The 23463-nt window shown below is 38.8% G+C and overlaps 3 protein-coding genes and 1 pseudogene across 11 annotated transcripts; 3 read left to right on the forward strand and 1 right to left on the reverse strand.

Annotated features, from left to right (window-relative positions):
- Positions 1-11096: 11096 nt before the first annotated feature.
- LOC145138555 (uncharacterized) lies at positions 11097-14234 on the reverse strand. Of its 8 annotated transcripts, XM_079072625.1 has the most exons (8): positions 13871-14234; positions 13486-13630; positions 13207-13408; positions 12784-13017; positions 12468-12664; positions 12207-12376; positions 11516-11660; positions 11097-11332 (listed from the first exon to the last, which is right to left on the reverse strand). In XM_079072625.1, the coding sequence occupies exons 5-8, from the start codon at positions 12470-12472 to the stop codon at positions 11329-11331; spliced, it is 324 nt and encodes a 107-aa protein (XP_078928751.1). In that variant the 5' UTR covers positions 12473-12664; positions 12784-13017; positions 13207-13408; positions 13486-13630; positions 13871-14234; the 3' UTR covers positions 11097-11328. The 8 variants fall into 8 exon arrangements, 1 of the variants encoding a protein (XP_078928751.1); XR_013721599.1 differs by having other exon boundaries at positions 11448-12664; positions 13207-13227; positions 13306-13408; XR_013721594.1 differs by having other exon boundaries at positions 11448-12376; positions 12589-12664.
- A 1729-nt stretch (positions 14235-15963) lies between these two features.
- LOC145138553 (TMV resistance protein N-like) lies at positions 15964-17920 on the forward strand (annotated as a pseudogene). The gene is made up of 2 exons (XR_013721591.1): positions 15964-16537; positions 16724-17920. The product of XR_013721591.1 is annotated as a TMV resistance protein N-like (transcript).
- An 89-nt stretch (positions 17921-18009) lies between these two features.
- Positions 18010-18935, forward strand: LOC145138554 (disease resistance protein RML1A-like). The gene is made up of 2 exons (XM_079072624.1): positions 18010-18228; positions 18342-18935. The coding sequence occupies exons 1-2, from the start codon at positions 18010-18012 to the stop codon at positions 18813-18815; spliced, it is 693 nt and encodes a 230-aa protein (XP_078928750.1). The 3' UTR covers positions 18816-18935.
- Positions 18936-19229: 294 nt separating this feature from the next.
- On the forward strand, positions 19230-19688 carry LOC145140317 (uncharacterized). The gene has a single exon (XM_079073844.1). It carries the CDS (start codon positions 19230-19232, stop codon positions 19686-19688), a length of 459 nt encoding a protein of 152 aa, XP_078929970.1.
- The last annotated feature ends 3775 nt before the right edge of the window (positions 19689-23463 follow it).

The raw sequence follows: 23463 nt of genomic DNA on the forward strand, positions 1-23463 counted from the left end.
GATTGTAATTTGAGTGACACATCTTAAAGAAGGTTTATTAACACTTGTCAAATGTAAGAGTAAAATGTGCCCTACTCTTGTACATTTGAAATTGGTAAGTTGTGATGTTTTGGATAAAACAGAGACCAACTTAGGCCAATTGTGTGAAGTGTTTGTCTTGATAAGAATCCGCACTATCTCTTGAATATTTGTTTGTCAAGGAATGGGTCTTGGCAAGAGAGTCTTATATGTCAAGAGGACAGTGGGAGTCTTAAAGATCATGAAAAAGCTTCAAGATCTAATCAAGAATAAAAACCTGTAGTTTATCACTAGCACGCGACGTGAGGTTTATAACCTATCGTGTTGACATATTCCTATTTCTGTGTCCATTCCAGTTAAAGTTGGCTTTGCATATGAGTTCTGAGAGTTCTCAGTTGGTTGCATAACAACTTGGAAGCAATGGCAGGCCCTTGTGCTGCCAGGTGGCAAGAAGTAAAGACTGCACAAGTTCAGTCCATATGAGTTTGGATTTGTCACTAACCTTATCTTGTGATTATGGTTTTGACAAATTCACATGGATAGGAACACATACACCATAAAATCTAAGTGTCATAAGGTTTCTCTCCGATTCATGAAAATGATGGTGAGGAAACGCTTTCGCTAAGTAGGTTTTAAGTAGATATCAATTGTGATATTTGCATTCTCAAAGTCGTTAGTGGAGCGTGTGTGGTTAACCGACACACTAACATGGACTTGTGAGGAATGACAAAGGTTTAAACAATTGAGGCTGTGATTACGACATCCCTTTTCATAGTTCTGAAATTGTTTAGACACACAGGTGTGCTATCTAAGGAAAGGTGTATGATTTTGATAAAGTTTTATCAAAACATTTCGTATCAGAAGTCTGAACTTTGGTAAGAAAGTCAATAAAGTATTGATTTCTAGAAGTCCAGCTGATCTCTAAGTACATGTCAAAGCTAGTGGGAGCATAAGTGTTATGCTAATAATCATCATGCAAGTGGGAGTATGATAATTATAATAAGTGTTGCAAGTTAGCAATGTTAATTATAGAAAACAAAAGTTTCAATTGGGAAAAGTTGTTTTGCTATAATTAAGGGAGATGAAATTATACTTCATTTCAAATCTAAAAGCTTAGATCGTGAGATTTTAATCAAATTTAGTCAATTATATATATGAATGTTATGTTGGAATGGTTCAAGATAAGAAAATTCTATATATGGGAACATTATTTGCGTTCAAAAATTCGATTATGATTACGGCATCCCTTTTCATAATCTGAATTATGAGAACATGGCAAATAGAAATAGAAATATTATAGCAAAAGACTGGTCTAGTATCATGTCTTTATGTGAGACATCATGAATCGTTTCCATATGCTTCGGATATAGGATCGATTGTATGTGCTATAATATTCATCTGTTCTAAACTCTTCCAAATGCCTATAGCATTAAGAGGGAAAAATACTAGAACGGGATATGACTAAAGTGATTAAGCAATTGTCGAGGACAATCTAAGGTTTACCAAAGATTAGTTGCTCAGGGACAGTTGGAAGTATGGTGTAAATTTTTGGAGAGGACCATATTGACATATTCTGAAAAGAGGCAACTCTTGTTCAGAAGTGATAGTCAAAATGGGAATGTGGAAATGTTCCCATAGGTGGAAGTTATTCATTAGATCTGTGTAAGATTAGGAAACTTAATGCAAGAAGGATGTTCAAAGCATTGTGCTTTGAATTTGAGACTTCGTCTCCACGGAATGATCTCGATTGGAATACTATGTAATGTCTGTTGACAAGTCTTTGTGAATTTGTGCATAGTCATTACGAGAGGATCAGTGCATATAAGTTTAAAATCTAACAGATTTCGGTAAATGGCAGGAATTTTGAATTCTTGCATTTGCGGTAAGGATTTGAGATTGTGAAATGAGAATCATTGGAATTATGTTCAATCGATCTATCCCACAAAGTAAAGATCATAGACAAACATAGTGTGCATACTTGGTGTATGGCATGACTAGTGTTCAGAAAAACGTAGTGTACATGCTTGGAGCATGGGACAACTAATGTTTTAATTCAAGTATTAAGTTGATAAATTTGAAACATTATACAATGAATAATGTGTAATCAATATGGTGATAAATAAAAGGTGTTCTATTTATATTCATAAGTTCTGAGACCATATTGGATTCTATTATTCTTGTGTTTCACTTTGCATGTTTTGACTTCCACAATAACTAGGTCATTCTTCCTGAATGACTAAGTTATTCAAACCATCCACATTCGATAATACGTTGGAAGTATGTATTAAGGCAAGACTGTCATGATGTTGGTTTGTAGATGTCTAAGGTATTGGACATAGCAAGAGTTGCTACAACATTCATGAGTGCTCATAAGTTCTGAGTAATGGATTAAACCCACGCTCATTTGACTCACTTCATGGATTTATCACGAGTGATCATGAGACGATAATATCTTATATTCTTCAAACCTAGAGATATGAGTTGTTGCCTATGAGTTGGTTATACATTGATTGTACGAAAACGCATTGGTAACTCGATGTTATAAAACGTGCCTTTGTGTATGATTCAACAAGTAGTAGAACAAGCATATGAGTCGAAGTTTATCCATTCATTTTACCCTTGTAGGGATAAAAGCGATATCTGTGGGCCCCTCGATGATTTAGTGATGACACCCCTAAGTGCTTGCCAGGCCTGGACTGATTTGATTTGTTCAATTAGTCGGTCGTCATAAATCGGGAATCGGGAAACAACAAATGGACAGAGAGAATGATTATAATCCATGTCTCAGTCCATATGATATCTAGAATGGAGGAATATATGATCCCTTATCTAATGGACGCGTCATTGATTTGTTCAGAGTTCAACAACGGCTTTTAAGAGCTACGATTGCTAGTCGGGTTGCAGAGTCATACACAATAATAGTTTTAGACTTATCCAAGTGGGAGACTGTTGGATTAGTGTCTAAGTCCATAACTATAATTGGTATGTACTTGACCCGATTTGGCATGGTCCATTTGGTTTGCACTTCACCAGAACAATTTATATGGATAGTCTTTTGAGAATAGTATGTTTATGATTTATATTAATATATTATAAGTTCTAATATATTAATATGGAATCATATTATATAATTAGTATTGATCAAGAATTAATTTAGAATTAATTTAGTAATCAAAAGGAACTAATTAAATATGGACTCTTATATATAGTATGGGCCAAGTTCATTTAGGTTGGGCTAAGCTTGCATGGATAGTCCATGGAGTTTTTAACCCATGGATCCTATGGAAATGAAAGGTCATGGGTATTAGGGTTTACATGGATGAAACCCTAATCCTCCATACTATATACAGAGGTCTTTGGCACATGAAATGACACTAGTGTGTGAGGATACAAGAGTGGGCCAATTTCTAGTGTGCTTACTATTCTCTCAAGTTTTCCAAGGTGTTTTGGTGATTTGTGATTCCACTTGAGGCTTCCACAATATTGGGGCTAAGCTCTTAAAGTTCAAGACTTCAAGCTTCATTAGAAGGTATGTCATCTAACTATGATTTTTGTAGTATAGTTGGTTCATATTATGCTAGTTAGGATGAAACCTTAGAATATTGAATATTTGCATGTATAATAGAGAAAACATAGATCCAAGGTTTATAGGGTTGCATGTACACCATAGGAGTGTTAGAATGCTCAAAACCCATCAGCTACATCTCGCTTCATGCAGGGCCACCAGTAATCCAGACGGAGATCTCTATACATCTTCGTCGCCCCGGGATGGATGGAAAATCTAGATTTGTGCGCCTCCTCCATCAGGATTTGGCACACACCACCCGTGTACGGAACCTATACTCTGCGATGGAGTGTCAATAGCCTGCGTCAATCATAGTCAAAAGAGGAAATCTGTCCCACGATACGCTCACTCTTCCGGTGTTCCTCCTTCATAGCCTCCTGCTGAGCCTCTCGAATTCGCTCCAAGAGTGGGGTCACTACTGTCATCCTCAGGTAGATGTCTCTGCTCGGGGCCGCGAATGCCTTGAGGCTAAGTGCATCGGCCACAACATTGGCCTTCCCTGGGTGGTAGAGCATCTCGCAATCATAATCCTTCACCACGTCCAACCACCGTCGCTGTCTCATGTTCAGATTTGGCTGGTCCATCAAGTACCTCAAACTTGTAACACTGTAAAGTATCATTGACTGCCTCCCACCAGTCTCTAGCCCGCTCCCTCAAACACCCAGCAATAAACCTAACCTTCGACCCCTCAGGTCAGAAGCTCTTCATCCGTGCAGACTCTATGTCCGCAATCCATCGTCTGGCTACAATAGGGTCCTTCACCCCATAGAAGTCTGGTGCCCCGCATCCCCTGAAATCCTTGAAGGAGAGCGTACGAGTCCTAGAATTGTCAGGTGACATGTCACTCCTAAATGCCCCACGACGGTCCTCCATCAGCTCAATGATACCTTCCTTGATCGACCCGAAAATCACCGGGGTCGCCTCAAGGATGCCTCTCGTAATCTCGGATGCAATGAACTCGCGTAATCCATCATCAATTGGCTCGGAACCCATACCCGAACCAGACCCAAACCCTGAACCTCCTGCTTCGTGACGTGTCATCACCATTTTGAAACAAACCACAGAATCGTCAGAGTCATACATAATATCGAGAGACCTCATGCTCACTACAAGTTCCCTGGTTTAATCTCAGTTCTCCTTGACTCGAGTACGGATCCACTACTTTCAGTAGTACGAGCCCATACTACCTTCCACATCTATCCGTACTTTCGTCAAGGATTGCCTTGATTTCACTAATTCCCTTTCACTATTTCTGCTCTCCATACTAATCTCATCCTAGGCTTGTCCTAGGGTAATCCTCGACCCACTCTCCGCTATCAGCTGCATAAGAAGTCCCTGCTATCCCTCCCTAATTAGCTCACGAATACCATTACATATTACTAAGACCAGATAATTCTTCGAATGAGAGGTCTCTCCCCACAACGGTTAGACTCAAACGAGAGCTGTGAAATAGGGCTAAACCTAACCTTCTGAAATTATTTAGTCCTCGTAATATGTAACTTAACATATTCGTCTACTAGTTAGTTAAAGATAGCTAGAACTCCTAAAAGCACAAAACAAGCAGCATTCGGGCATCGAGTAAACAAAACCAAGCATATCCTAATTAGGTCATCATATCACTGACTAATCAGTACTAGCATGCAGTTCAATAAGCTCATACCGTGGGCATACAAGGCATCTTTCCTAGATCCTTAGCTCTAATCTAGCATGCAATTCAATAAGCACATACAGTAGGCATACAAGGCATCCTTCCTAGATCCTTAGCCCTAATCTAGCATGAAGTTCACATATTCACACTCCATATCATAATATAACATGTATGTGTACCTTGGGAAAACTTACTTGAGCTCGGCCGATTGCTCGCATCACACTCCTTGTTCTTTATCTAAAACCCTAATTTTAAATTTTTGAAAAATTATTTTTCTTGTAAAAATCTCTCAAACCCTTGATTTAAGTCCAGACACCCCCGAGGGTCTGTCCGAATCCCTCAAACCGAGGCTCTGCTACCAACTTATAACATCCCAAAATTCATGACCAAAAAATTTCATTTTTGATTTACATAACTATAAAAGCCAGTGGTCTAAAAACATCAATAGTGTCATCACATGTCATAATCAAAATCAATATCCAAAACATGTCATAAGAAAACAACATCAGAGTACAACTCCCAAAGATCTCAAGTGCAGAAAATCATCATAGTGTGATGCGTTGCGATCGTGCCAACTCCTTTCCTTTCGAAGAAGAGGTACCTGAAACCAAAACTGAAAACCGTAAGTACGAAACTTAGTGATTTCCCCCATCATACCACATACCATACAACAAATACATTGCCAAGCATATATGGGTGCCGGCCTCCCCTTCGGTCTATTTCAACCGGATACTGCCGAGTATCTGGGTGTTGGCCTCCCCTTCGGTCTATTTCAACCGGATACTGCGGAGCATATCTGGGTGCTGGCCTCCCCTTCGGTCTATATCAACCAGATACTGGGTCTATTTCACCCCTACCATTACCACATAATATCGTATCAAATAAGCACATAAAACATAACAGATGGTGACATATCGGGCAATTATCACAAAGACAATCATCTCTACTACAAACAACTACTAGTGGGTCGACATTGATGCCTTCGACCCACTCATACAGGAAGGTAACTCACCTCAACCGTGTATGTCGAAATCGTACTCCTCGGATGGCTCGGGACTCCTCTCCCTAAAGCATAACAAGTCCCCTAGTTAGTTATTGGGTCCAAGTATGACTCTCTTATGGCCCAACTTCTAATTCATGTCCCAAGGCAAGGTCCCTAGTCCTTGCCCTAATAGGCCTTTTCCCCCAAGGTCCAATCCATACTCAATTTAAGGCCCAAGTCCATTACTTTAAGCTTTAAAGCCCAATAAGGCCCAAAAAGGCCCATTACCATAAATCTCAGTCCTAGGCCCAGAGGCCTTACTCCATAGTGGGCCATGAGACCCAACAAATCAAGGCCTAATCACCCAAGGCCCAAAAACTACATTAATCACTCTATATGCGTACTCGCCGCGTACCTGGCACGTACGCCCGACGTACGCTGGCCTTGACCAGAAGCGGGAAATTGACCTAGTACGTGCAACGTACCAGGGGTACGCCCAGCGTACTGGCTAGTTTCCTTAGAACTCCTTTTGTGACTTAATCCATTAAGTCCTAACGTCCAAAACATAGATCCAGGTCCTTTAAGACATCCTAAACTACAAAGTTACAGACTTTATGTCTTTGCAAGCATGGATGGGGGTTAAGACATGATATAAGTCCTTAAACACACTTTGTGAGCATCTAACACTTGCATGGTTGTGGCTTAACCATCAAGGCCCGATTTTTATGACTCTAAAAGCTTCTAATAGCTCAAAAGGACAGCTCTTATGGCTGAAACTACCAGAACACAAGAAATCTCAACTATAGAGTCAAAATATCACATAAAACACCCCAAAACTACAACTAAGCATGCAATGGTCAAGCTTGAAGCTTGATACCTCATATGAGTCAGAAAAGATGCTAATCTCTTGGATCTACAAGCTCTCTTCAAGTCCTTGCTCCTTCTTCAAAATCCTTGCTCTTCAAAACCACCAAAACAACACCAAAATGCTCAAAGTAAGCTCAAGATACATGCAATGGAGTTAGGGTTCGAGTTGGGCACTTAGAGAACAAGGGAGGATGAGAGGATATGGGTTTGGAGGAATATAAGTTGTTTAAATAGGGTGCAAACCCTAAAATTTAGGGTTTGCATCTGATCATCCTACGTCCAGCGTACACATGGGTACGCCCAACGTACGCATGCGGGTTCCCCATTCCGCACCTCATATGTGTACGCCGTGCGTACACCCTGTATGCCTAGCGTACGCTCCGCCCCAAAAATACCAACATTTCATAATTAAAACTAGAATAAAAAATAATACCTGATAAATCTCAGACGTTACATTTGAATTCGAGTCTTACGTGAATATGCTTAACAACTTACCATCTGATCGGGCATGCCATATCCAAACTAACATGCTCTTTTACTATTATTAGGGGTGGAAACTCTCGACCCAACCCCGTAACCCGACACAAAAATAAGCAGGTTAGGGTTGAGATTTCTGACCCGGTAACCTGTTTATTTAATGGGTTGGGTTGGGTTACCTGTCTGGATTCGCGTGTCAACCCACCAACCCGCCTAGTATATTTAATTATCTATTTATTTTAATTTTTAACAATCTAAGAACGTATTATACTATTATTTATCGTATCTTAAATTTTATTTTGGTATTTGTATCATCAGTCGTATAGTCGTATGTATGTGGTTCATCCATCCTTGACTCCTTGTGCAGCCACTGCGTGCCTAATAAAAAAAAACGCATCTCTTTCCAGCCTCCAGTCTACACATTCACAAACGAAAGAGAAGGACTGAACTTTGAAGGAAGAACCATCACGAATTCACGATTCATTCACTCATCGGCCGCTCCTCATCCGCTCAACGGTCATCCTCGGTCTCACTATCGTACAAAACTTGTCGACGTCGCACTCGTATTGTCGCACAAAATTTGGTGAGTTCTTTTTAGTACAAATATTTATGCAGCTTTCAAAAGATCATAAATTTGATTTTTCATATTGTTTCTATTTGAAGATCATCTTGAAGAAGTCGGTGTTGGATCCTGCTCCTGGGGCAAATTCCTTGAGCCGGTTCTAACGTGAGTATGTGTTTCTATATGTATATGTATGTGTATATGTATATGAATGTATGTGTATAACTGAAAGTGTATATGTAAGTATATGTATATGAATATGTATGTGTAAGTGTGAATGTATGTGTACTGTGTGTATACACACGTATATATTAGGTATATGTGAATGTATGTGTATGTGTGTGTGTATATATATATATATATATATATATATGTGTGTGTGTGTGTGTGTGTGTGTAAGTGTATGTATGAATGTATATGTATGTATGTATGTATATGTATGTATCTATGGGTATGTGTGAATGTATTTGTATGTGTATGTGAATGTATGTGTATCTGTAAATGTGTGTATGTATGTGTATTTATGTGTCTATGGTTATGTGTGAATATATGTGTATATGTATGTATATATATGCGTGTATGTGTGAATGTATGTGAAAGGAATAACTTAGAAAAAGGTGCATACCGCTATACACGTGTAGATATTATGTATAAGTTTGGGAAAGTATAGATAATCATGTATAGTATATGTGTGAAAAAAAAACGAATAAATGTACGTGTGTATATGTGAATGTTAAACAATGAAACGAGTAATGGATCCCGATGGTGCACGCGACCTTATGAACGATATTAATAGCTATAAATTGGTGAAAGTGTAGATAATAATGTATAATAGAGATGTGAAAAAAACGATGTTCGGCGTCCGAAAAATACGAAAATAAGTAAAATATGTAGCTAATCCGTAGGTAATTATCTACGGATTGGTGATGGAATTCTGACGGAAGGCCTTTTCCGACGGTATTCCGTAGGTAATTACCTATGGAATACCTACGGAAAAGGCCTTCCGTTAGAATTCCGTCTATGGATTGACCTTAGATTTTTCCTTATTTTCGTATTTTCGGGCGCCGAATGTCGTTTTTTCCGCTTCGTTTTTTCACACCTCTATTATACATTATTATCTACATTTTCACCGACTTATAGCTATTAATATCAATCATAAAGTCGTGTACGTATTCGGGATCCATTACTCTTTACATTATTTAATATTTTAATGCTTACACTTTCACTAACAAGCTACATTTAAATACAAGGAAATATACATAAACACATACATACACATACACATACACACATAAACATACACATACACATATACACATAAATACATTCATACACATAAACACATACATACACATACACATACATACATAAACACATACATATATATATACACATACGTACATAAATATATAGACATACACATACACACATACATACATATACACACATACACATACACATACACTTATACATACACATACATATACACTCATAAATATACACATAAGCATACACATTCAAATACACACATACACATACATATACATACACACACATACACATACATATACATACACACACATACACATATATACATACGTATACATACACACTCACATACATACATACACATACATAAACATACATACATACGTATATACATACATACATACATACACACACACATACATACACACACATACATACATACATACATAGACATTACAATGTTAAACCATGAAATGACGTGAGGCTGTTTCTTTTTTCTTTTGTTTTATACACCTTTATATCCTCCTCTACAAACATATGTGATCTCTTTTGAGCTTCACGTGCTTCTTAGCTCGACCCATTCTTTCTTCCATACCCTAACATAAGAAATTAGAGTATAAAAACACATATATTAAGAAATTTTTTGAATCAAAATTATAAATCAGAATATCATAAACATTCCTGAGAGTCTTGAAGATGGGTTGATGGCGATGGACAAAGACGATTATAGTGGAGTTCGATGCCTCAAAGAGAAATAAAATTCATCACGATGTCGACCTGAAGCCGTGAATCGGCAATGATGGGAGTGGGTCGACCGAAATCAAAGATGATGGAGGTAGTGGCAGCGTAAATTAGTGTTGATGGGGATGGGGGTGATATGACTCGGTGATGGTGATGAGGGTGGCAGAAGTCGACGATGTTGGGGGTGGTGTGGTGAAATGAAATTAGGTTAAGAAAATATGTAGTGGATAAGAAAGGCATCGCGTGGGAAATGAAATTTTGAAAGGAGCATCGCACGGGAACCAAAATATGAGGAGGGAACTCAATCTTCAATGGTGTGGCCTAGATCTAAATGCACAAATAAATGTTGTTTAATGTGGTGTTTGTATAAACGCACCAACAAATTATTTAGATAGTGCGGTTCTATGGCTTATTAATGTGAAACTAACTTTTGGTGTTTTAATGATGCGGTTTTGGGCTACCACCGCACCAAAAAAACTCATAGCACTATTAAATACGTTTTGTAGTAGTGTTGATCAGTTAGAAGTTAATTATGAAGTTTGTTAAGTTGTTTTCTTTATGTCTGAATGTATATGTGTGTAGCTTAAGGTCCATTTGAATTAATGAGAAGATTCACTCTTTCTCTCAATCTCTTTCATCACTTTTTCTCTCAAATTATATAGTCTACACACCTTGGCCACAATGTTCTTAACACGTTGGCCACAATGTTCTTAATAGAATGTCCATGATTGCACTTTCACACTTTGGCTATTAAGATAAAAAATAAACTAAAATAAAATATAATAATAATAATAATAACAACAACTAGGTGGGGAGCCCCCGCGTTGCGGGGGTCGGATGCGACAATTTTTTCCGTTGTTTGTTTTTTGTAAATGTTATTTGATCAACTATTTGTTTATAGTTTGAGTATTGTTATGGGGCAGTAATATTGTTTCGTCATGGATACTTTTTTTGTTGTCGGATAAGCTATTTATCAAAATATATACTTCATGGGTTTATCCTTTGGTAGTTCACATGCCTTATTTTCCAATTGATTATCGATAAAAAACAATAATTTTTAATTATAATCCTCTACTTTACATGGTTGGAACTCAATAGGGGCTTAGGGGGGTTATGGTTGGAACTCAATATGCCACCTTTCTTGTGGATCATCTTGAAAACCACTTGTTGAATCAACCGAGGATCTTCTCATCGGCACATCATCTGCAAAAAATAAAAAATAAAAAATAAACCTGTGCACCAACGGGAACATGGAATGTGAGATTATGGGGGAAGCCATTGATGTTACGTGTAAAAATAATAAAAAACTATTTATTACCTAATAAACTCCGAAATCAGCAGGAATATCCAGCCGACCAATGTTGTCGCCTCGAAAGAAGGTGGCACCTTTTGACTTTGAGTCGGTTTTCTACTATTTGCAGCTGCTCACAAACTTCTGCGATAGCTTTGTAATTTCCATTGCTGCCAACAGCCTTAATCAAAGGGATACACAGCACAAAACCATACAATGTAAAATCATGAATCCACAGACCTGAAATTCCCAAGAAATGCCTAAAAATGTTTAAATGAGAATATAAGAATTTAGCATATTCATAGGACCTATCATATAAGCTGAAAACAGTTCAGATTGATACCTCTTACAATTATGTGGGGGAAGTGTAATATCATCAAAGTACAAAAGAACATGAAATCATGCCAACCATTAGATAACGGAAAACTATTTCATACTTGGATTACATTGCTATAATTAGGCTAAATGTTAATAGTAGAATGTTGTAATAGGAGTTAAGAATGAAAGAATGATGATATAAGGAACAAATCGGTAGAATCACATTGCTATTCGAGTAAAAACAAATTCGAGTAAAAATTGGTAAAATATTTGCATAAATTAGACTTAAATGACAATATGTTAGCGTAACTAACTAATTTATGGAAAAAACTGTCATGTGCTCGAATTTGCATACTAACTAATTTATGGAAATAACTGCCATGTAACTTGTTCTCTTTCTGTAACTTGCATATCATCATTATTAATTGATAGTTACTAATTAATAACTAATAATAATAAATACCCGACCAGGTTCCTCGACAGGTACGGTCCAGTTACTCTCCTGTTGAAAGTAGTCAAATGATGTGGACTCGATGTGGTTCCATGTCCCTAGTGCTTCCAACTGGTATGTGCCGATGGCTGCTGCACAGAGCTCTTCAAAGTCCATCTTCTTGTAAGATATAACACAGGGGCGCCATCTACAACATCACACCACACATTAATCATTAATTATCCATCCTATCATTCTAATTTTATCATATAAAATAAACCCAAGGTTAGATGACCCACCGCATGATGTTCTTAAGGTATGATAATTCATTTACCAGCTTTCTTAATATCTTTACCAAACTGTTTGTTGGAGTATAAGGGTAAAACGGTCATGTATCATGATAACAAAGGAAATACATACCTTGGGAATACGAATGAGGGGACATTGGATTTAATTCAATCTGTGGGTTTGTAATTTTATTCCACTGCTGCCTCACCTGTAAACCAATGAAATATAGAAACAGGGTGTTAGAATTTGCATTTCCATGTTTGAGAGAAGGAAAATGTAGGAAAGTCAAAGTTAATCATCCAAGGGCAAAGGGGGCAAGAATATTACCTGATGCCCAGGAAAGAATTGCTCCAACCATGTTTGGCAGCAAGAGGAACGATAGGTACAGAGTATTTTGGGGATTTATGAGGCTTAATTGGAATTTTTGATATATAATTAGAAACTAATATAGTAAAAGATAGCTTTTGCAGAAAAGATTTTGATCTTTCATCATGGTTATTTCCCTTTTTGAAGGTGTGGGTAATTGCAGATACCAAACGTGAAACCGATCTTATAGATTGTCTGCAAGTGAATAAAGAAGAATATATGAAATACATCACATGAATGTAAGCACTTTTTTGTTCAGGTGAAGTGCAATTTCCTTGAAAATGCACAAGTTTGTGATACTTCAGTTGTCGGTCGATCCAACCACATGTACCACAAACAACAACAAATTAGACACAGAGAGTAACCAAGAAAAAAGAGTCATACCTGTGTCGATATGTAGGGTTCCTGTTGCTAATGAGTATTCCAAACTGTAAATTTCTTCACACAGGAAACTAAATTGTGAGGATCAGAGAAAAAAAGAACCTGATTGAGAACACGGGCTTTCAAGCGATGGTAGTCGGAAAGATAGTAGGAGTGAGGATCAGTAATGGTAGGGTTCAATCGTCTACATGAGTACTGAAATCCACTACATACACAAAATTGAAATGAAATTAACATGTAATTGGAACTGAAATCAACAGCAAAATCAGATTAATATGCAACCTTACAGCCTTCACTTGTATTGGATACAACCAATCGATAGAAACCCCTGTTTATCCTCAATCATGAAGAAAACCATAATCGAACCGTAGTTTCCTAAAATTAACGATACCAGAGAAGTAGATGAGTCCATCGGTGTTCATGTTACCTGAAAAAAGAAACATCAAATCAAGGAAACGTATGGTTATCGAAGGCATGTACGATATCACAGAAGTAGATGAGTCCATCGATTTCAGTCCATCAGACGGAGCAGAGGGTAGAAGAAGGGAGGAGACTCTCTTTCTAAGTGTTTGTGTATGTTACTCTCTCTAAAATCTTCAGTGAAGTGTTACAGAGAGCAAGCAAAGGTTGGTTTGGCAGTTTGGTTATGAAGGTTTGGAAGACTTACAGTGTTGTTGCAGTAGTCGTCGTTGCTGCTGTCTACGATGTCGACACGAAGACGAAACCGGTGGGAAATCGTGGATTGAAAAAAAAAATCGGTAATTGGAGAATGATAGGTTCAGAAGAATGGGCCGCTTCTGTTAGCACCTAATTGGATGAGAACGGCGGTGATGAATGGGCGTTTGGAGATCAGTGAATGGGCGCATGGGCGCACACAGGAGGTAGGTGTTTGAAGTAGACGAAAAATTGAGGGTTTTTACGTCTTTGGAAACCATCAACATCAGAACGATCGATAGCAGGTAGAGCGGATCTCAGTCGGACGTTTCGTTTCACATCGGCTCAGATCGTTTTCATCAGGACGATATACGAAGGGAAACTGTGGAGAAGGATCCAGAAACGCTAACATACATCAAATAGTCAAATACAGCGACACAAATCCAACGATGAACGACACGTGTCCGAAAGAATGTACATAATGACATAAAATGCCCTCTACAGAAAAGGATCCGAAACTGAAACGAAACCCATAAACAGGGGACCATTTGTGGCAACCCCTTAGGAACTTTATTGTTAAAAAAGGTGGTCATCTTTAATATATATATATATATATATATATATATATATATATATATATATATATATATATGAATAATAATAATAATAATAATAATAATAATAATAATAATAATCTCCACAGTTAATCCATCGACAGTTAAAGTTACATAAAGCCCATTGAATTTGTTCAATAGTTTGTTTTTAGCCGCTTTACATACAAGATTCACGATTTTAGGACATTTTTGTAAATTTTTAGCATTGGAAGTGTAAACTAAAAAAAAAATCTCTAATTAGTGTTTGAGTTTTATGAAGAAACAAATGAAAAAAATATAACTTTAATCAAGCTTGTTAAATGTAATTCAAGAAGTGTATATTTAGAAAATTAAGATGACTAACTGAATCAAATTGCTCTTAGAAGAGTTGGATTCAGTCTTTTGACATTTATAAGAAAATTTGAAAAATATGTGATAACTTTTGTCAAATTATAGTTAATGGAAAAAGAGAATGCAAGAGTAAAATATAGAATGACTAGACAAGTAGACATGTGGGTTTAAACATAGTTAAGGGACCATTTTATTGTCTTTTAAAGGACGTGAATGATAACATTCATGATCGTTTGGGGAAGTTTTTTTAATAACAAATCTAAAGGGTCCTTTTTGGTATATCGATGTTTTTGTTTTTCTTCCCAAATAAGAAATAAAAAAACCTCCAATATCTCCATCTCGGTCTTTCTCCCCCGCCTGCCCTCAAAACATCAAAAATCAGAGCAGCTCTAAACGGAAATAATTGAAGGCTTTTTGACGGACAGTGGGAGGTTTGAGAGTACATTTCGATTCCCTGAAGCGGCACAGTGAGGTTTAGTACCGGTCATCCCTCACTTCAACCCAACTAAAGCTGCCAGAAAGTTCAGGTATATGATAAGTATGCACAGTGATACATTATCTGTATCTGTATATACATTAATTTGGTTTGAATTCTTCATGGCATCACATGTTCTCTTCTCCTAAGAGATCTCAGGCCCCACAACACATCCGAAAGGTTGGGCACCTGGAAATTATTTTAACATTTTTTCAGTCACTCTTTTTTCAAGTTTTGCAGTGTTAGAACTTTCTTTTTGGAAAGTTATTACATCAATAAGTGAAATATTTATTATATGTGAAGACAATCTAATGCGAAATGGAATTAAATAACGTTTTTATGTTTACTCTTTTGACAGAAAATATGCATACGGGTACAAAATTATAATTTATGACAGCACCACCATTTTTTAAAAAGGATCAAAAGTCAGCTATCCAAAATTTTTAATTATTTACTAGTTGTATCCCTAATCGCATCAAGTAGAACAGTTCTTTCTGAATTGTTCAAATAAGGAATCTTGTAATCTTTTTATCCAGACAAACGTAGCACGTTCCACTGCTACAACCGTTGGCTTTTTAACAATTAAAACAGTTCTTTTTGAATTGTTTAAATAAGGAATCTTATAATATTTTTATCCATACAAACCCATCACCTTTTGACCTTTTAATATACACTTTATGCCTTTTAATTCAGCTCATCCAAATTTCTTTGCAATCGTTTCACATAAGTTTTCCCCAGCAAATATTTGATTTTATAGAATCCTTCAAGCATATATACAATCATGGATTCTTCTTCAACTTCATCCACTCGGAAGAGCTTTAAATATGATGTGTTTTTAAGTTTTAGAGGTGAAGACACTCGTACAAAGTTCGTTGATCATCTTTATTCAGCTCTTCAGCATAAAAGCATTTACACTTACAAGGATGATGAGAGAATCAAGAAAGGGAAAAAGGATCAGCGATGAGCTGATCGGATCCATTGAAGACTCGAGATTTTACATCATTGTTTTCTCCAAGAACTATGCATCTTCATCATGGTGCTTGGATGAGCTTGTGAAGATAATGGAGTGTCACAAGATAATGGAGCATACTGCTTACCCCATCTTCTATGATGTCACACCCACTGAAGTCCGCCACCAGAGCGGGGCAGTTAGAAAAGCCTTTGCCAAACATAAAAATAAAGAGGCTGCTGGAAAATGGAGGGAGGCTATGAAAGAAGCAGCCGATCTGGCTGGATGAGAGTTGAAGAACACTGCTGATAGGTAATTCCTTTGTATGCGTGCAACTTTCTTAATTTTGTTTTAAAAGGGTTACCCATCGCATCTCATGTTGTGTTGTCAAATTCTAACTCAAACTCGAGTCTTTTCCAAAGATTAAACATGAGATGTGAAGGTAATTGTACATGTGAGAGTTTTAGTAAAGTTAATTGAATCTTCTTTAAAATACAGGCATGAAGCTAAATTCATCCAAATAATTGTTGAACAACTATCACTAGAGCTATGTTCCATCACTTTCAGTATTTATGAAAAATTAGTGGGCATGGAGACACGGGTAAAGGATATTGTATCGTCTTTAGATATCGGTATTGATGATGTTCGAATTATTGGGATCAAAGGGATGGGAGGTGGTGGGAAGACAACATTGGCCATAACTGTTTTTGATCAAATATCATTTCACTTCGAAGGTAAAAGCTTCGTTGAGAATGTTAGGGAAGTTTCAAGTGCTTCGTTGTCTGGTTTGAACTCGTTGCAAAATAAAGTCCTTTCGGAAGTCTTAAATGATAAAGGCATCAACATAAGAGATATTTATGACGGGAAAAACATGATGAAGAGGAGGATGCCTACTAAAAAGGTTCTTATTGTTCTAGATGATGTAAATCATATTAACCAGCTTGAGGCGTTAGCCGGAGAGCCTAATTGGTTTAAGCCAGGAAGTAGAATTATTATTACAACAAGAGATGAGAAAGTACTGTTAGCACACAGAGTGACGCTGATTCGTGATGTTAATTTGTTATCGGATGAGGAAGCAATTTGCCTTTTTAGTAGGTATGCATTTAAGAAAGACATTCCAATTGAAGGGTACCAAGGTCTTTCAGAACAAGTTGTATGTTATGCTGCTGGTCTTCCTTTAACAATCACAGTCTTAGGTTCGTTTCTGTGTGGTGAAGATAAGCCGGAATGGGAAGATGCTTTAGCAAGATTAAAAACAATTCCACTAACAGAAACTCTAAAAATATTGGAATTAAGCTATACCGCTCTAGAGGATGATTACAAGGAGATATTCCTCGATGTTGCAGGCATTATGAAAGGTGACATAAAAGAGTTCGCAATCCAAGTTCTTGAAAGCTTTGGGTTTCATGCTAGAATTGGTTTAAGAGTTCTTCAGCAAAAATCTCTACTTCTCTAGTAACTATTTATAAAGATGATTATTATGGTGAGTGTTTGGACATGCATGACAGTATCCAAGAAATGGGCAGACATATTGTTCGCCGTTCTCACCCTGATTTGCCAAAGAAACATAGCCGGTTATGGAAGAATGATGAAATTGAACATATATTGGCTAATGACTTGATGAGGATCAAGTTTATGTGTATGTTCGAGAAATCTAACACTTTTTCATCTATTTTCACACAACTTTCATCGTGACCACCTTTCAGGGTACTGAAGAAACAAGATGTATAGAATTTTACAGTACAAAACTCGATCCTTATAAGCTTATAAAAGGTCTTGGAAAGATGAAGGCACTTAGGTATCTTTCAGTGGTTACGACAAATCATTTGAGAGACGCTGAACTTGATACATTTAGTCCAAGCTTTCCAGATGCTTTACGATATCTAAAATGGGATTCTTACCCTTTTAGGTCTTTACCCAAAACATTTCAAGCAAATAATCTTGTTAGACTTGAGATGCCTACAAGCGAAATCGTACAACTTTGGGAAGGGGGAGAAAAAAAGGTAACATTATGGTTGATTGATTATTTTTGCATGATTCATTGTAATGTTATGACTTACACATTCATTGCTTTGTATTGACAGCAATATTCATCTTGTTTTTCTCCTTATGTTAGGTTCTTGACAAGCTTAGATTCCTTGATCTCAGGGATTCAAGATTGAAGACCATTGACCTTGATCTAACCCCAAATCTCGAGACGTTGGATCTTAGTGATTGTCGTGATTTGGTAGAACTTCCAGATGATATCTGGAATTTGGAACATCTGAAATTTATCGAACTTTGGGCTTGTTTGTCCCTTAAGAATTTACCTGAGGTTTTTCAGTGGGTAGGGTGTTTAGAGAATCTAAATTTGTCTCCGGATAGCATTTCCATGCCAAAAAATTTAAAATATCTTCGCCTTGCTCATTGTGATGAGTTTGAGAAGTTACCTGAGGATCTTGGCCGCTTAGAATGTTTAGAGGTTCTAGATTTGACAAATACAAAGCTTAAACATCTTCCGGACAGTATTAATTTGTTGAAACACCTCAACATTCTCATACTTTACCATTCTTGGTATTTTAACAAGTTACCAGAGGACCTTAGTGGGTAAGAATCTTTAAAGGATCTAGATTTGTCATTTACAAATATCGAGCATCTTCCAGATAGCATTTGTGAGTTGAAACATCTGGTGTCTCTTGATATTAATCGTTGTTCAAGGCTAGAGAAGTTACCCGAGGATATTATTAACCAAAATATATACCTTCTGTATATTCCCGATCTTATATTTACTGTGTATTTAATGTAGATTACTTCTTCCTTATTTAGCCTAGATTTTCCCCACTTTCCTCCTGTAATCACTCTGTACAGTGGGTATTTAATCCCCTCCTTTATCAATGAAAGACATCGATTCTTTTGTAATTATATGGTATCAGAGCCAAGTGCTCCTTACCTCAAAATCTCTCCCTACTGTCTCAGCTACTGCGGGACATCTTTACTTCGTTTCTGATCATCCTCTCTATTCACGATGTCAGAAAAACAAGACCCAACTCCTGTCAAAGCTCTCCATCCCGTCTACACGGTCACAAACATACAGAACAAGATCCGCACCCTTGATGGTACCAAGGTATCATACTCTTCATGGGTTCGCTTGTTCAAACTTCATGCTAGAGGTTACAGAGTCCTTGCCCATATCGATGGTTCCGACCCTCCATCCAAGACTGACCCGACCTATGAAAACTGGTCAGAGATTGATGCCATCGTCCTCCAATGGATTTATGGAACAGTTTCAGACGATCTCCTTGCGCGGGTGCTTGAACCGAACTCCACAGCATATGAAGCCTGGTTCAAAATTCAAAATATCTTCCTCAACAACAAAGGATCTCGTGTTGCTGCTCTTGAACACGAGTTCACAAACCTTACCCTTCGAGCAATGTCGTCCCTTGAAGCTTATTGCCAACGTCTCAAGATCTGGCAAGTCAACTGAATGACGTCGATTGCCCTGTCAACGGGAAACGTCTGGTTCTTCAACTTATCCGTGGGTTGCCATCCGAATTTGACATAGTCGGCGCCTACATCAATCAGACCCTACCTCCATGGGATACCGCGTGCTCCATGCTTCAACTTGAAACTCAGCGACAACGTGCTCGAGATTCGCACTCATCCACAGAGATCGTCGCTGCTGTTGAACACAACCCACCAACAAACTCTAATTTCCGATGTGGCGAATCTGGAAACAGAGGCCGCCCTAACCAGCAACGGAACACAAATCGTCGAGCGCCTGTATCTGCATCTCCTTCTCGACCCGGTTATACGTCCTCTGGTCGGCCAACACAAACCCAGTCAAATAATCGCAAAAGCCCTATGTCCAATCAAACACACCCTACATGGGCCGGATACCCACCACCATTCTGGGCCCACCCATATTGGGCTTCACCACCACCTTGTCCATATCCTACTCAAGCTGGATGGGCTTCTCCCTGGCCTACCTCTTCTTCCCAGCAGCAACCATGACAACCACCAACTGAAGCCAATCTTACGGAGGTAAACCCACTTGAACCTTCGGAACTCGGGGCTGCTTTTTCAGCTATGACTATGGACCAAGAACATGCTGATTGGTACATGGACACTGGATCTACATCTCATCTCACAGCCAACGAAGTTAAAATCTCGGTCCATAGTTTGTCTTCTATTAAATCTGTGTTTGTTGCAAATGGCAATCAAGTACCAGTTCGGATCAGGTCATACAACATTACCCCATCCATCCAAACCTATTCATCTAAAAGATGTACTCCACACACCTCATACCGTTAAAGATCTTATATATGTTCGTAAATTTTGTCGTGATAATTCATTTTCTGTTGAATTTGACTCCTTTGGTTTTTCTATAAAGGATTACAAGACCAAGAAGCACCTCTCCAGACACGACAGTTCCGGCGATCTCTACCCCTTCACCAAACAAGCCAACGCTCCAGCTTCATCTTTTTATGTTTCTTCTAGTTCTCCTCTTTGGCATTTTAGACTCGGTCATCCTGGTCATCATGTAATAGATTTTCTTAGTCAAAATAAAAATATTTCTTGCAATAAAAATGATCGTTTATCAGTTTGTCATTCTTGCCAACTTGCTAAACACAAGCGTCTACCATTCAAAAACTCCACATCCTTCACTCTCAAACCATTTGATCTAGTTCACGCCGACCTTTGGACCTCACCTATCCACAGCAAAACTAATTTTAAATAATACCTATCATTATTGACGATTTCAGCCATTTTACATGGGTGTTTCCCTTAAAATACAAATCAGAAACTTTTCCCAAAATCACAGCCTTCTACAAATATATCCACACTCAATTCAATATCACCCTCAAAACTTTCCAATGTGACAAGGGCGGTGAATTCGACAATCACCACTTCTATAATTTTGCTTCCACCATCGGTCTTCACATTCGCTTCTCGTGTCCACACACCTCTCAACAAAATGGCACAGCCGAACGACTGATCCGTCGCATAAACGAAATCATGTTGTGCTTACTTACCCATGCTTTTTTACCACCTTCCTTTTGGGTCGAGGCCCTTCATACCGCTACCTACTTGCACAACATCCTTCCTACTCCATTACTTGACAACCGAACCCCTACCTCCGTCCTCTACCTCAAACATCCAACTTACGACCACCTACGAATCTTTGGTTGTGCCTGCTTTCCCAACCTAACCGCCACCCGCCAACACAAACTAGCACCTCGGTCTACACCTTGCCTTTTTCTAGGCTACCCAGCCCAATACCGAGGATATAGATGCCTCGACATGTCCACCGGTAAAGTCATTCTCTCCCGACATGTAACCTTCGATGAAACTTCTTTTCCTTATGCATCTCAGACACCAAACCCACTACACAATTACTCTTTCCTTGAAACAGAACCCTCTCCTCTCCTCTTCCACCCTCCAACAACATCAATATCCACTCCACTCAACCACCTTCGAACCACAACCCTCCCTCTCCCAACCAAACCCCCGACACTTCGTCCCACCCTACCCCTCCTCCACCCTCATACTACCCACTTACTTACTCCCGGTGAAGCCAACCACCCCCTCCACCTCCGCCACCCCCTCCTACATCATGTCACCCCATGACCACCCGCTCCAAAGTTGGGATCACCAAACCAAACCCACCACTCAACCTTCACACCAACACCAACACCTCCACCATTTCACCTCTTCCCAAATCCCACAAACATGCCCTATCTGATCCAAACTGGTACTCCGCCATGACCGATGAACATCGAGCTCTAATAGATAACAACACATGGGAACTTGTACCTCGTCCCCCCGAGGCTCATGTCATACGTTGTATGTGGATATACCGGCACAAATTTCATGAAAACGGAACTCTTGCACGATATAAAGCACGCTTAGTGATTAATGGAAAATGTCAACAAGTCGGAGTAGACTGCGATGAAACATTCAGTCCTATAGTGAAACCTACCACAATCCGCACTGTTCTTAGTCTTGCCGTTTCCCGATCATGGCCTATACACCAACTAGATGTAAAGAATGCTTTCTTACATGGGAATCTCAACGAGACCGTGTATATGTTCCAACCCCCTGGTTTCACGGACCCGCAACACCCAACACATGTTTGTCGGTTACGCAAATCTTTGTACGGGCTTAAACAAGCTCTGCGAGCTTGGTATCATCGTTTTGCAACATTCATTCACATGCGGTTTTAAAAGCACCAAAAGTGATACCTTTCTTTTTGTCTTCCAACAAGGCACAAAAATGGCATATCTTCTTCTTTATGTGGATGATATCGTCTTAACCGCTTCCGACGACGCAACTCTTTGCCAATTCATCACTCTATTATCCAAAGAGTTTGGTATGTCGGACCTTGGGTCATCACTTCCTCGGCATCCAAGTGAAACATCAAAATGGAGGATTATTTCTTACACAAGAACAATATGTGGATGATATTCTTCACCGGGCGAACATGCAACAATGTAAACCTTGTGCCACTCCAGTCGACACTAACTCTAAACTCAGCGCAACCGCCGGCGACCTAATGCAAGACACAACTCTATATCGCAGCCTCGCTGGAGCATTACAGTACTTAACCTTCACTCGCCCCGACATTGCGTATGTTGTCCAACAAGTATGCCTTTTTATGCATGCCCCTCGCGATCCACATTTTAACTTTCTAAAACGTATTCTACGATACCTCCAAGGCACCCGTCATCATGGACTTCATATTTCTCCCTCCAAATCTATAAAACTCACTGCCTACTCCGACGCAGATTGGGGGGGTGTCCCAACTCTCAACGGTCCACATCCGGCTACTGTGTATTTCTCGGTGATAATCTCATTTCATGGTCGTCCAAACGACAACCAACTATCTCCCGGTCCAGTGCCGAAGCCGAGTACAAAGGCGTCGCCAACGCCGCAGCTGAAACAACATGGCTACGCAACTTACTCGTCGAGCTACATCTTCCGCTTCTTCGCCAGGCGACGATTATACATTGTGACAACATTTCAGCCGTATATCTTACTCAAAACCCGGTTCAGCACCAACGCACGAAGCATATTGAGATCGACATCCATTTCGTTCAAGAAAAAGTTCGCATGGGTTCCCTTCGCGTTCTTCATGTCCCTGCTGATTACCAATACGCAGATATATTTACCAAGGGATTACCCCGTCAGCTATTCATCCGCTTCCGTTCCAGTCTCTCTATTCGGCCAGCCAACCATTCGACTGCGGGGGAGTATTAACC

The sequence above is a fragment of the Lactuca virosa genome, chromosome 9 (assembly GCF_052849685.1).
Source record: "Lactuca virosa cultivar CGN04683 chromosome 9, Lactuca_virosa_CGN04683_v6, whole genome shotgun sequence".
In the NCBI taxonomy this organism is placed as follows: domain Eukaryota; kingdom Viridiplantae; phylum Streptophyta; class Magnoliopsida; order Asterales; family Asteraceae; genus Lactuca; species Lactuca virosa.

Excerpts from the sequence above, each read along its gene's own strand:
- LOC145138555 (XM_079072625.1), bottom strand. Across the intron at positions 11,661-12,206 it reads CGTACCTGTCGAGGAACCTG|GTCTGTGGATTCATGATTTT; the intron begins GTCGGGTATTTA and ends TGGGAATTTCAG.
- LOC145140317 (XM_079073844.1), top strand. The coding sequence starts at position 19,230 with ATGTCAGAAAAACAAGACCCAACTCCTGTCAAAGCTCTCCATCCCGTC.
- LOC145138554 (XM_079072624.1), top strand. The coding sequence starts at position 18,010 with ATGAAGGCACTTAGGTATCTTTCAGTGGTTACGACAAATCATTTGAGA. Across the intron at positions 18,229-18,341 it reads GGGAAGGGGGAGAAAAAAAG|GTTCTTGACAAGCTTAGATT; the intron begins GTAACATTATGG and ends TCCTTATGTTAG.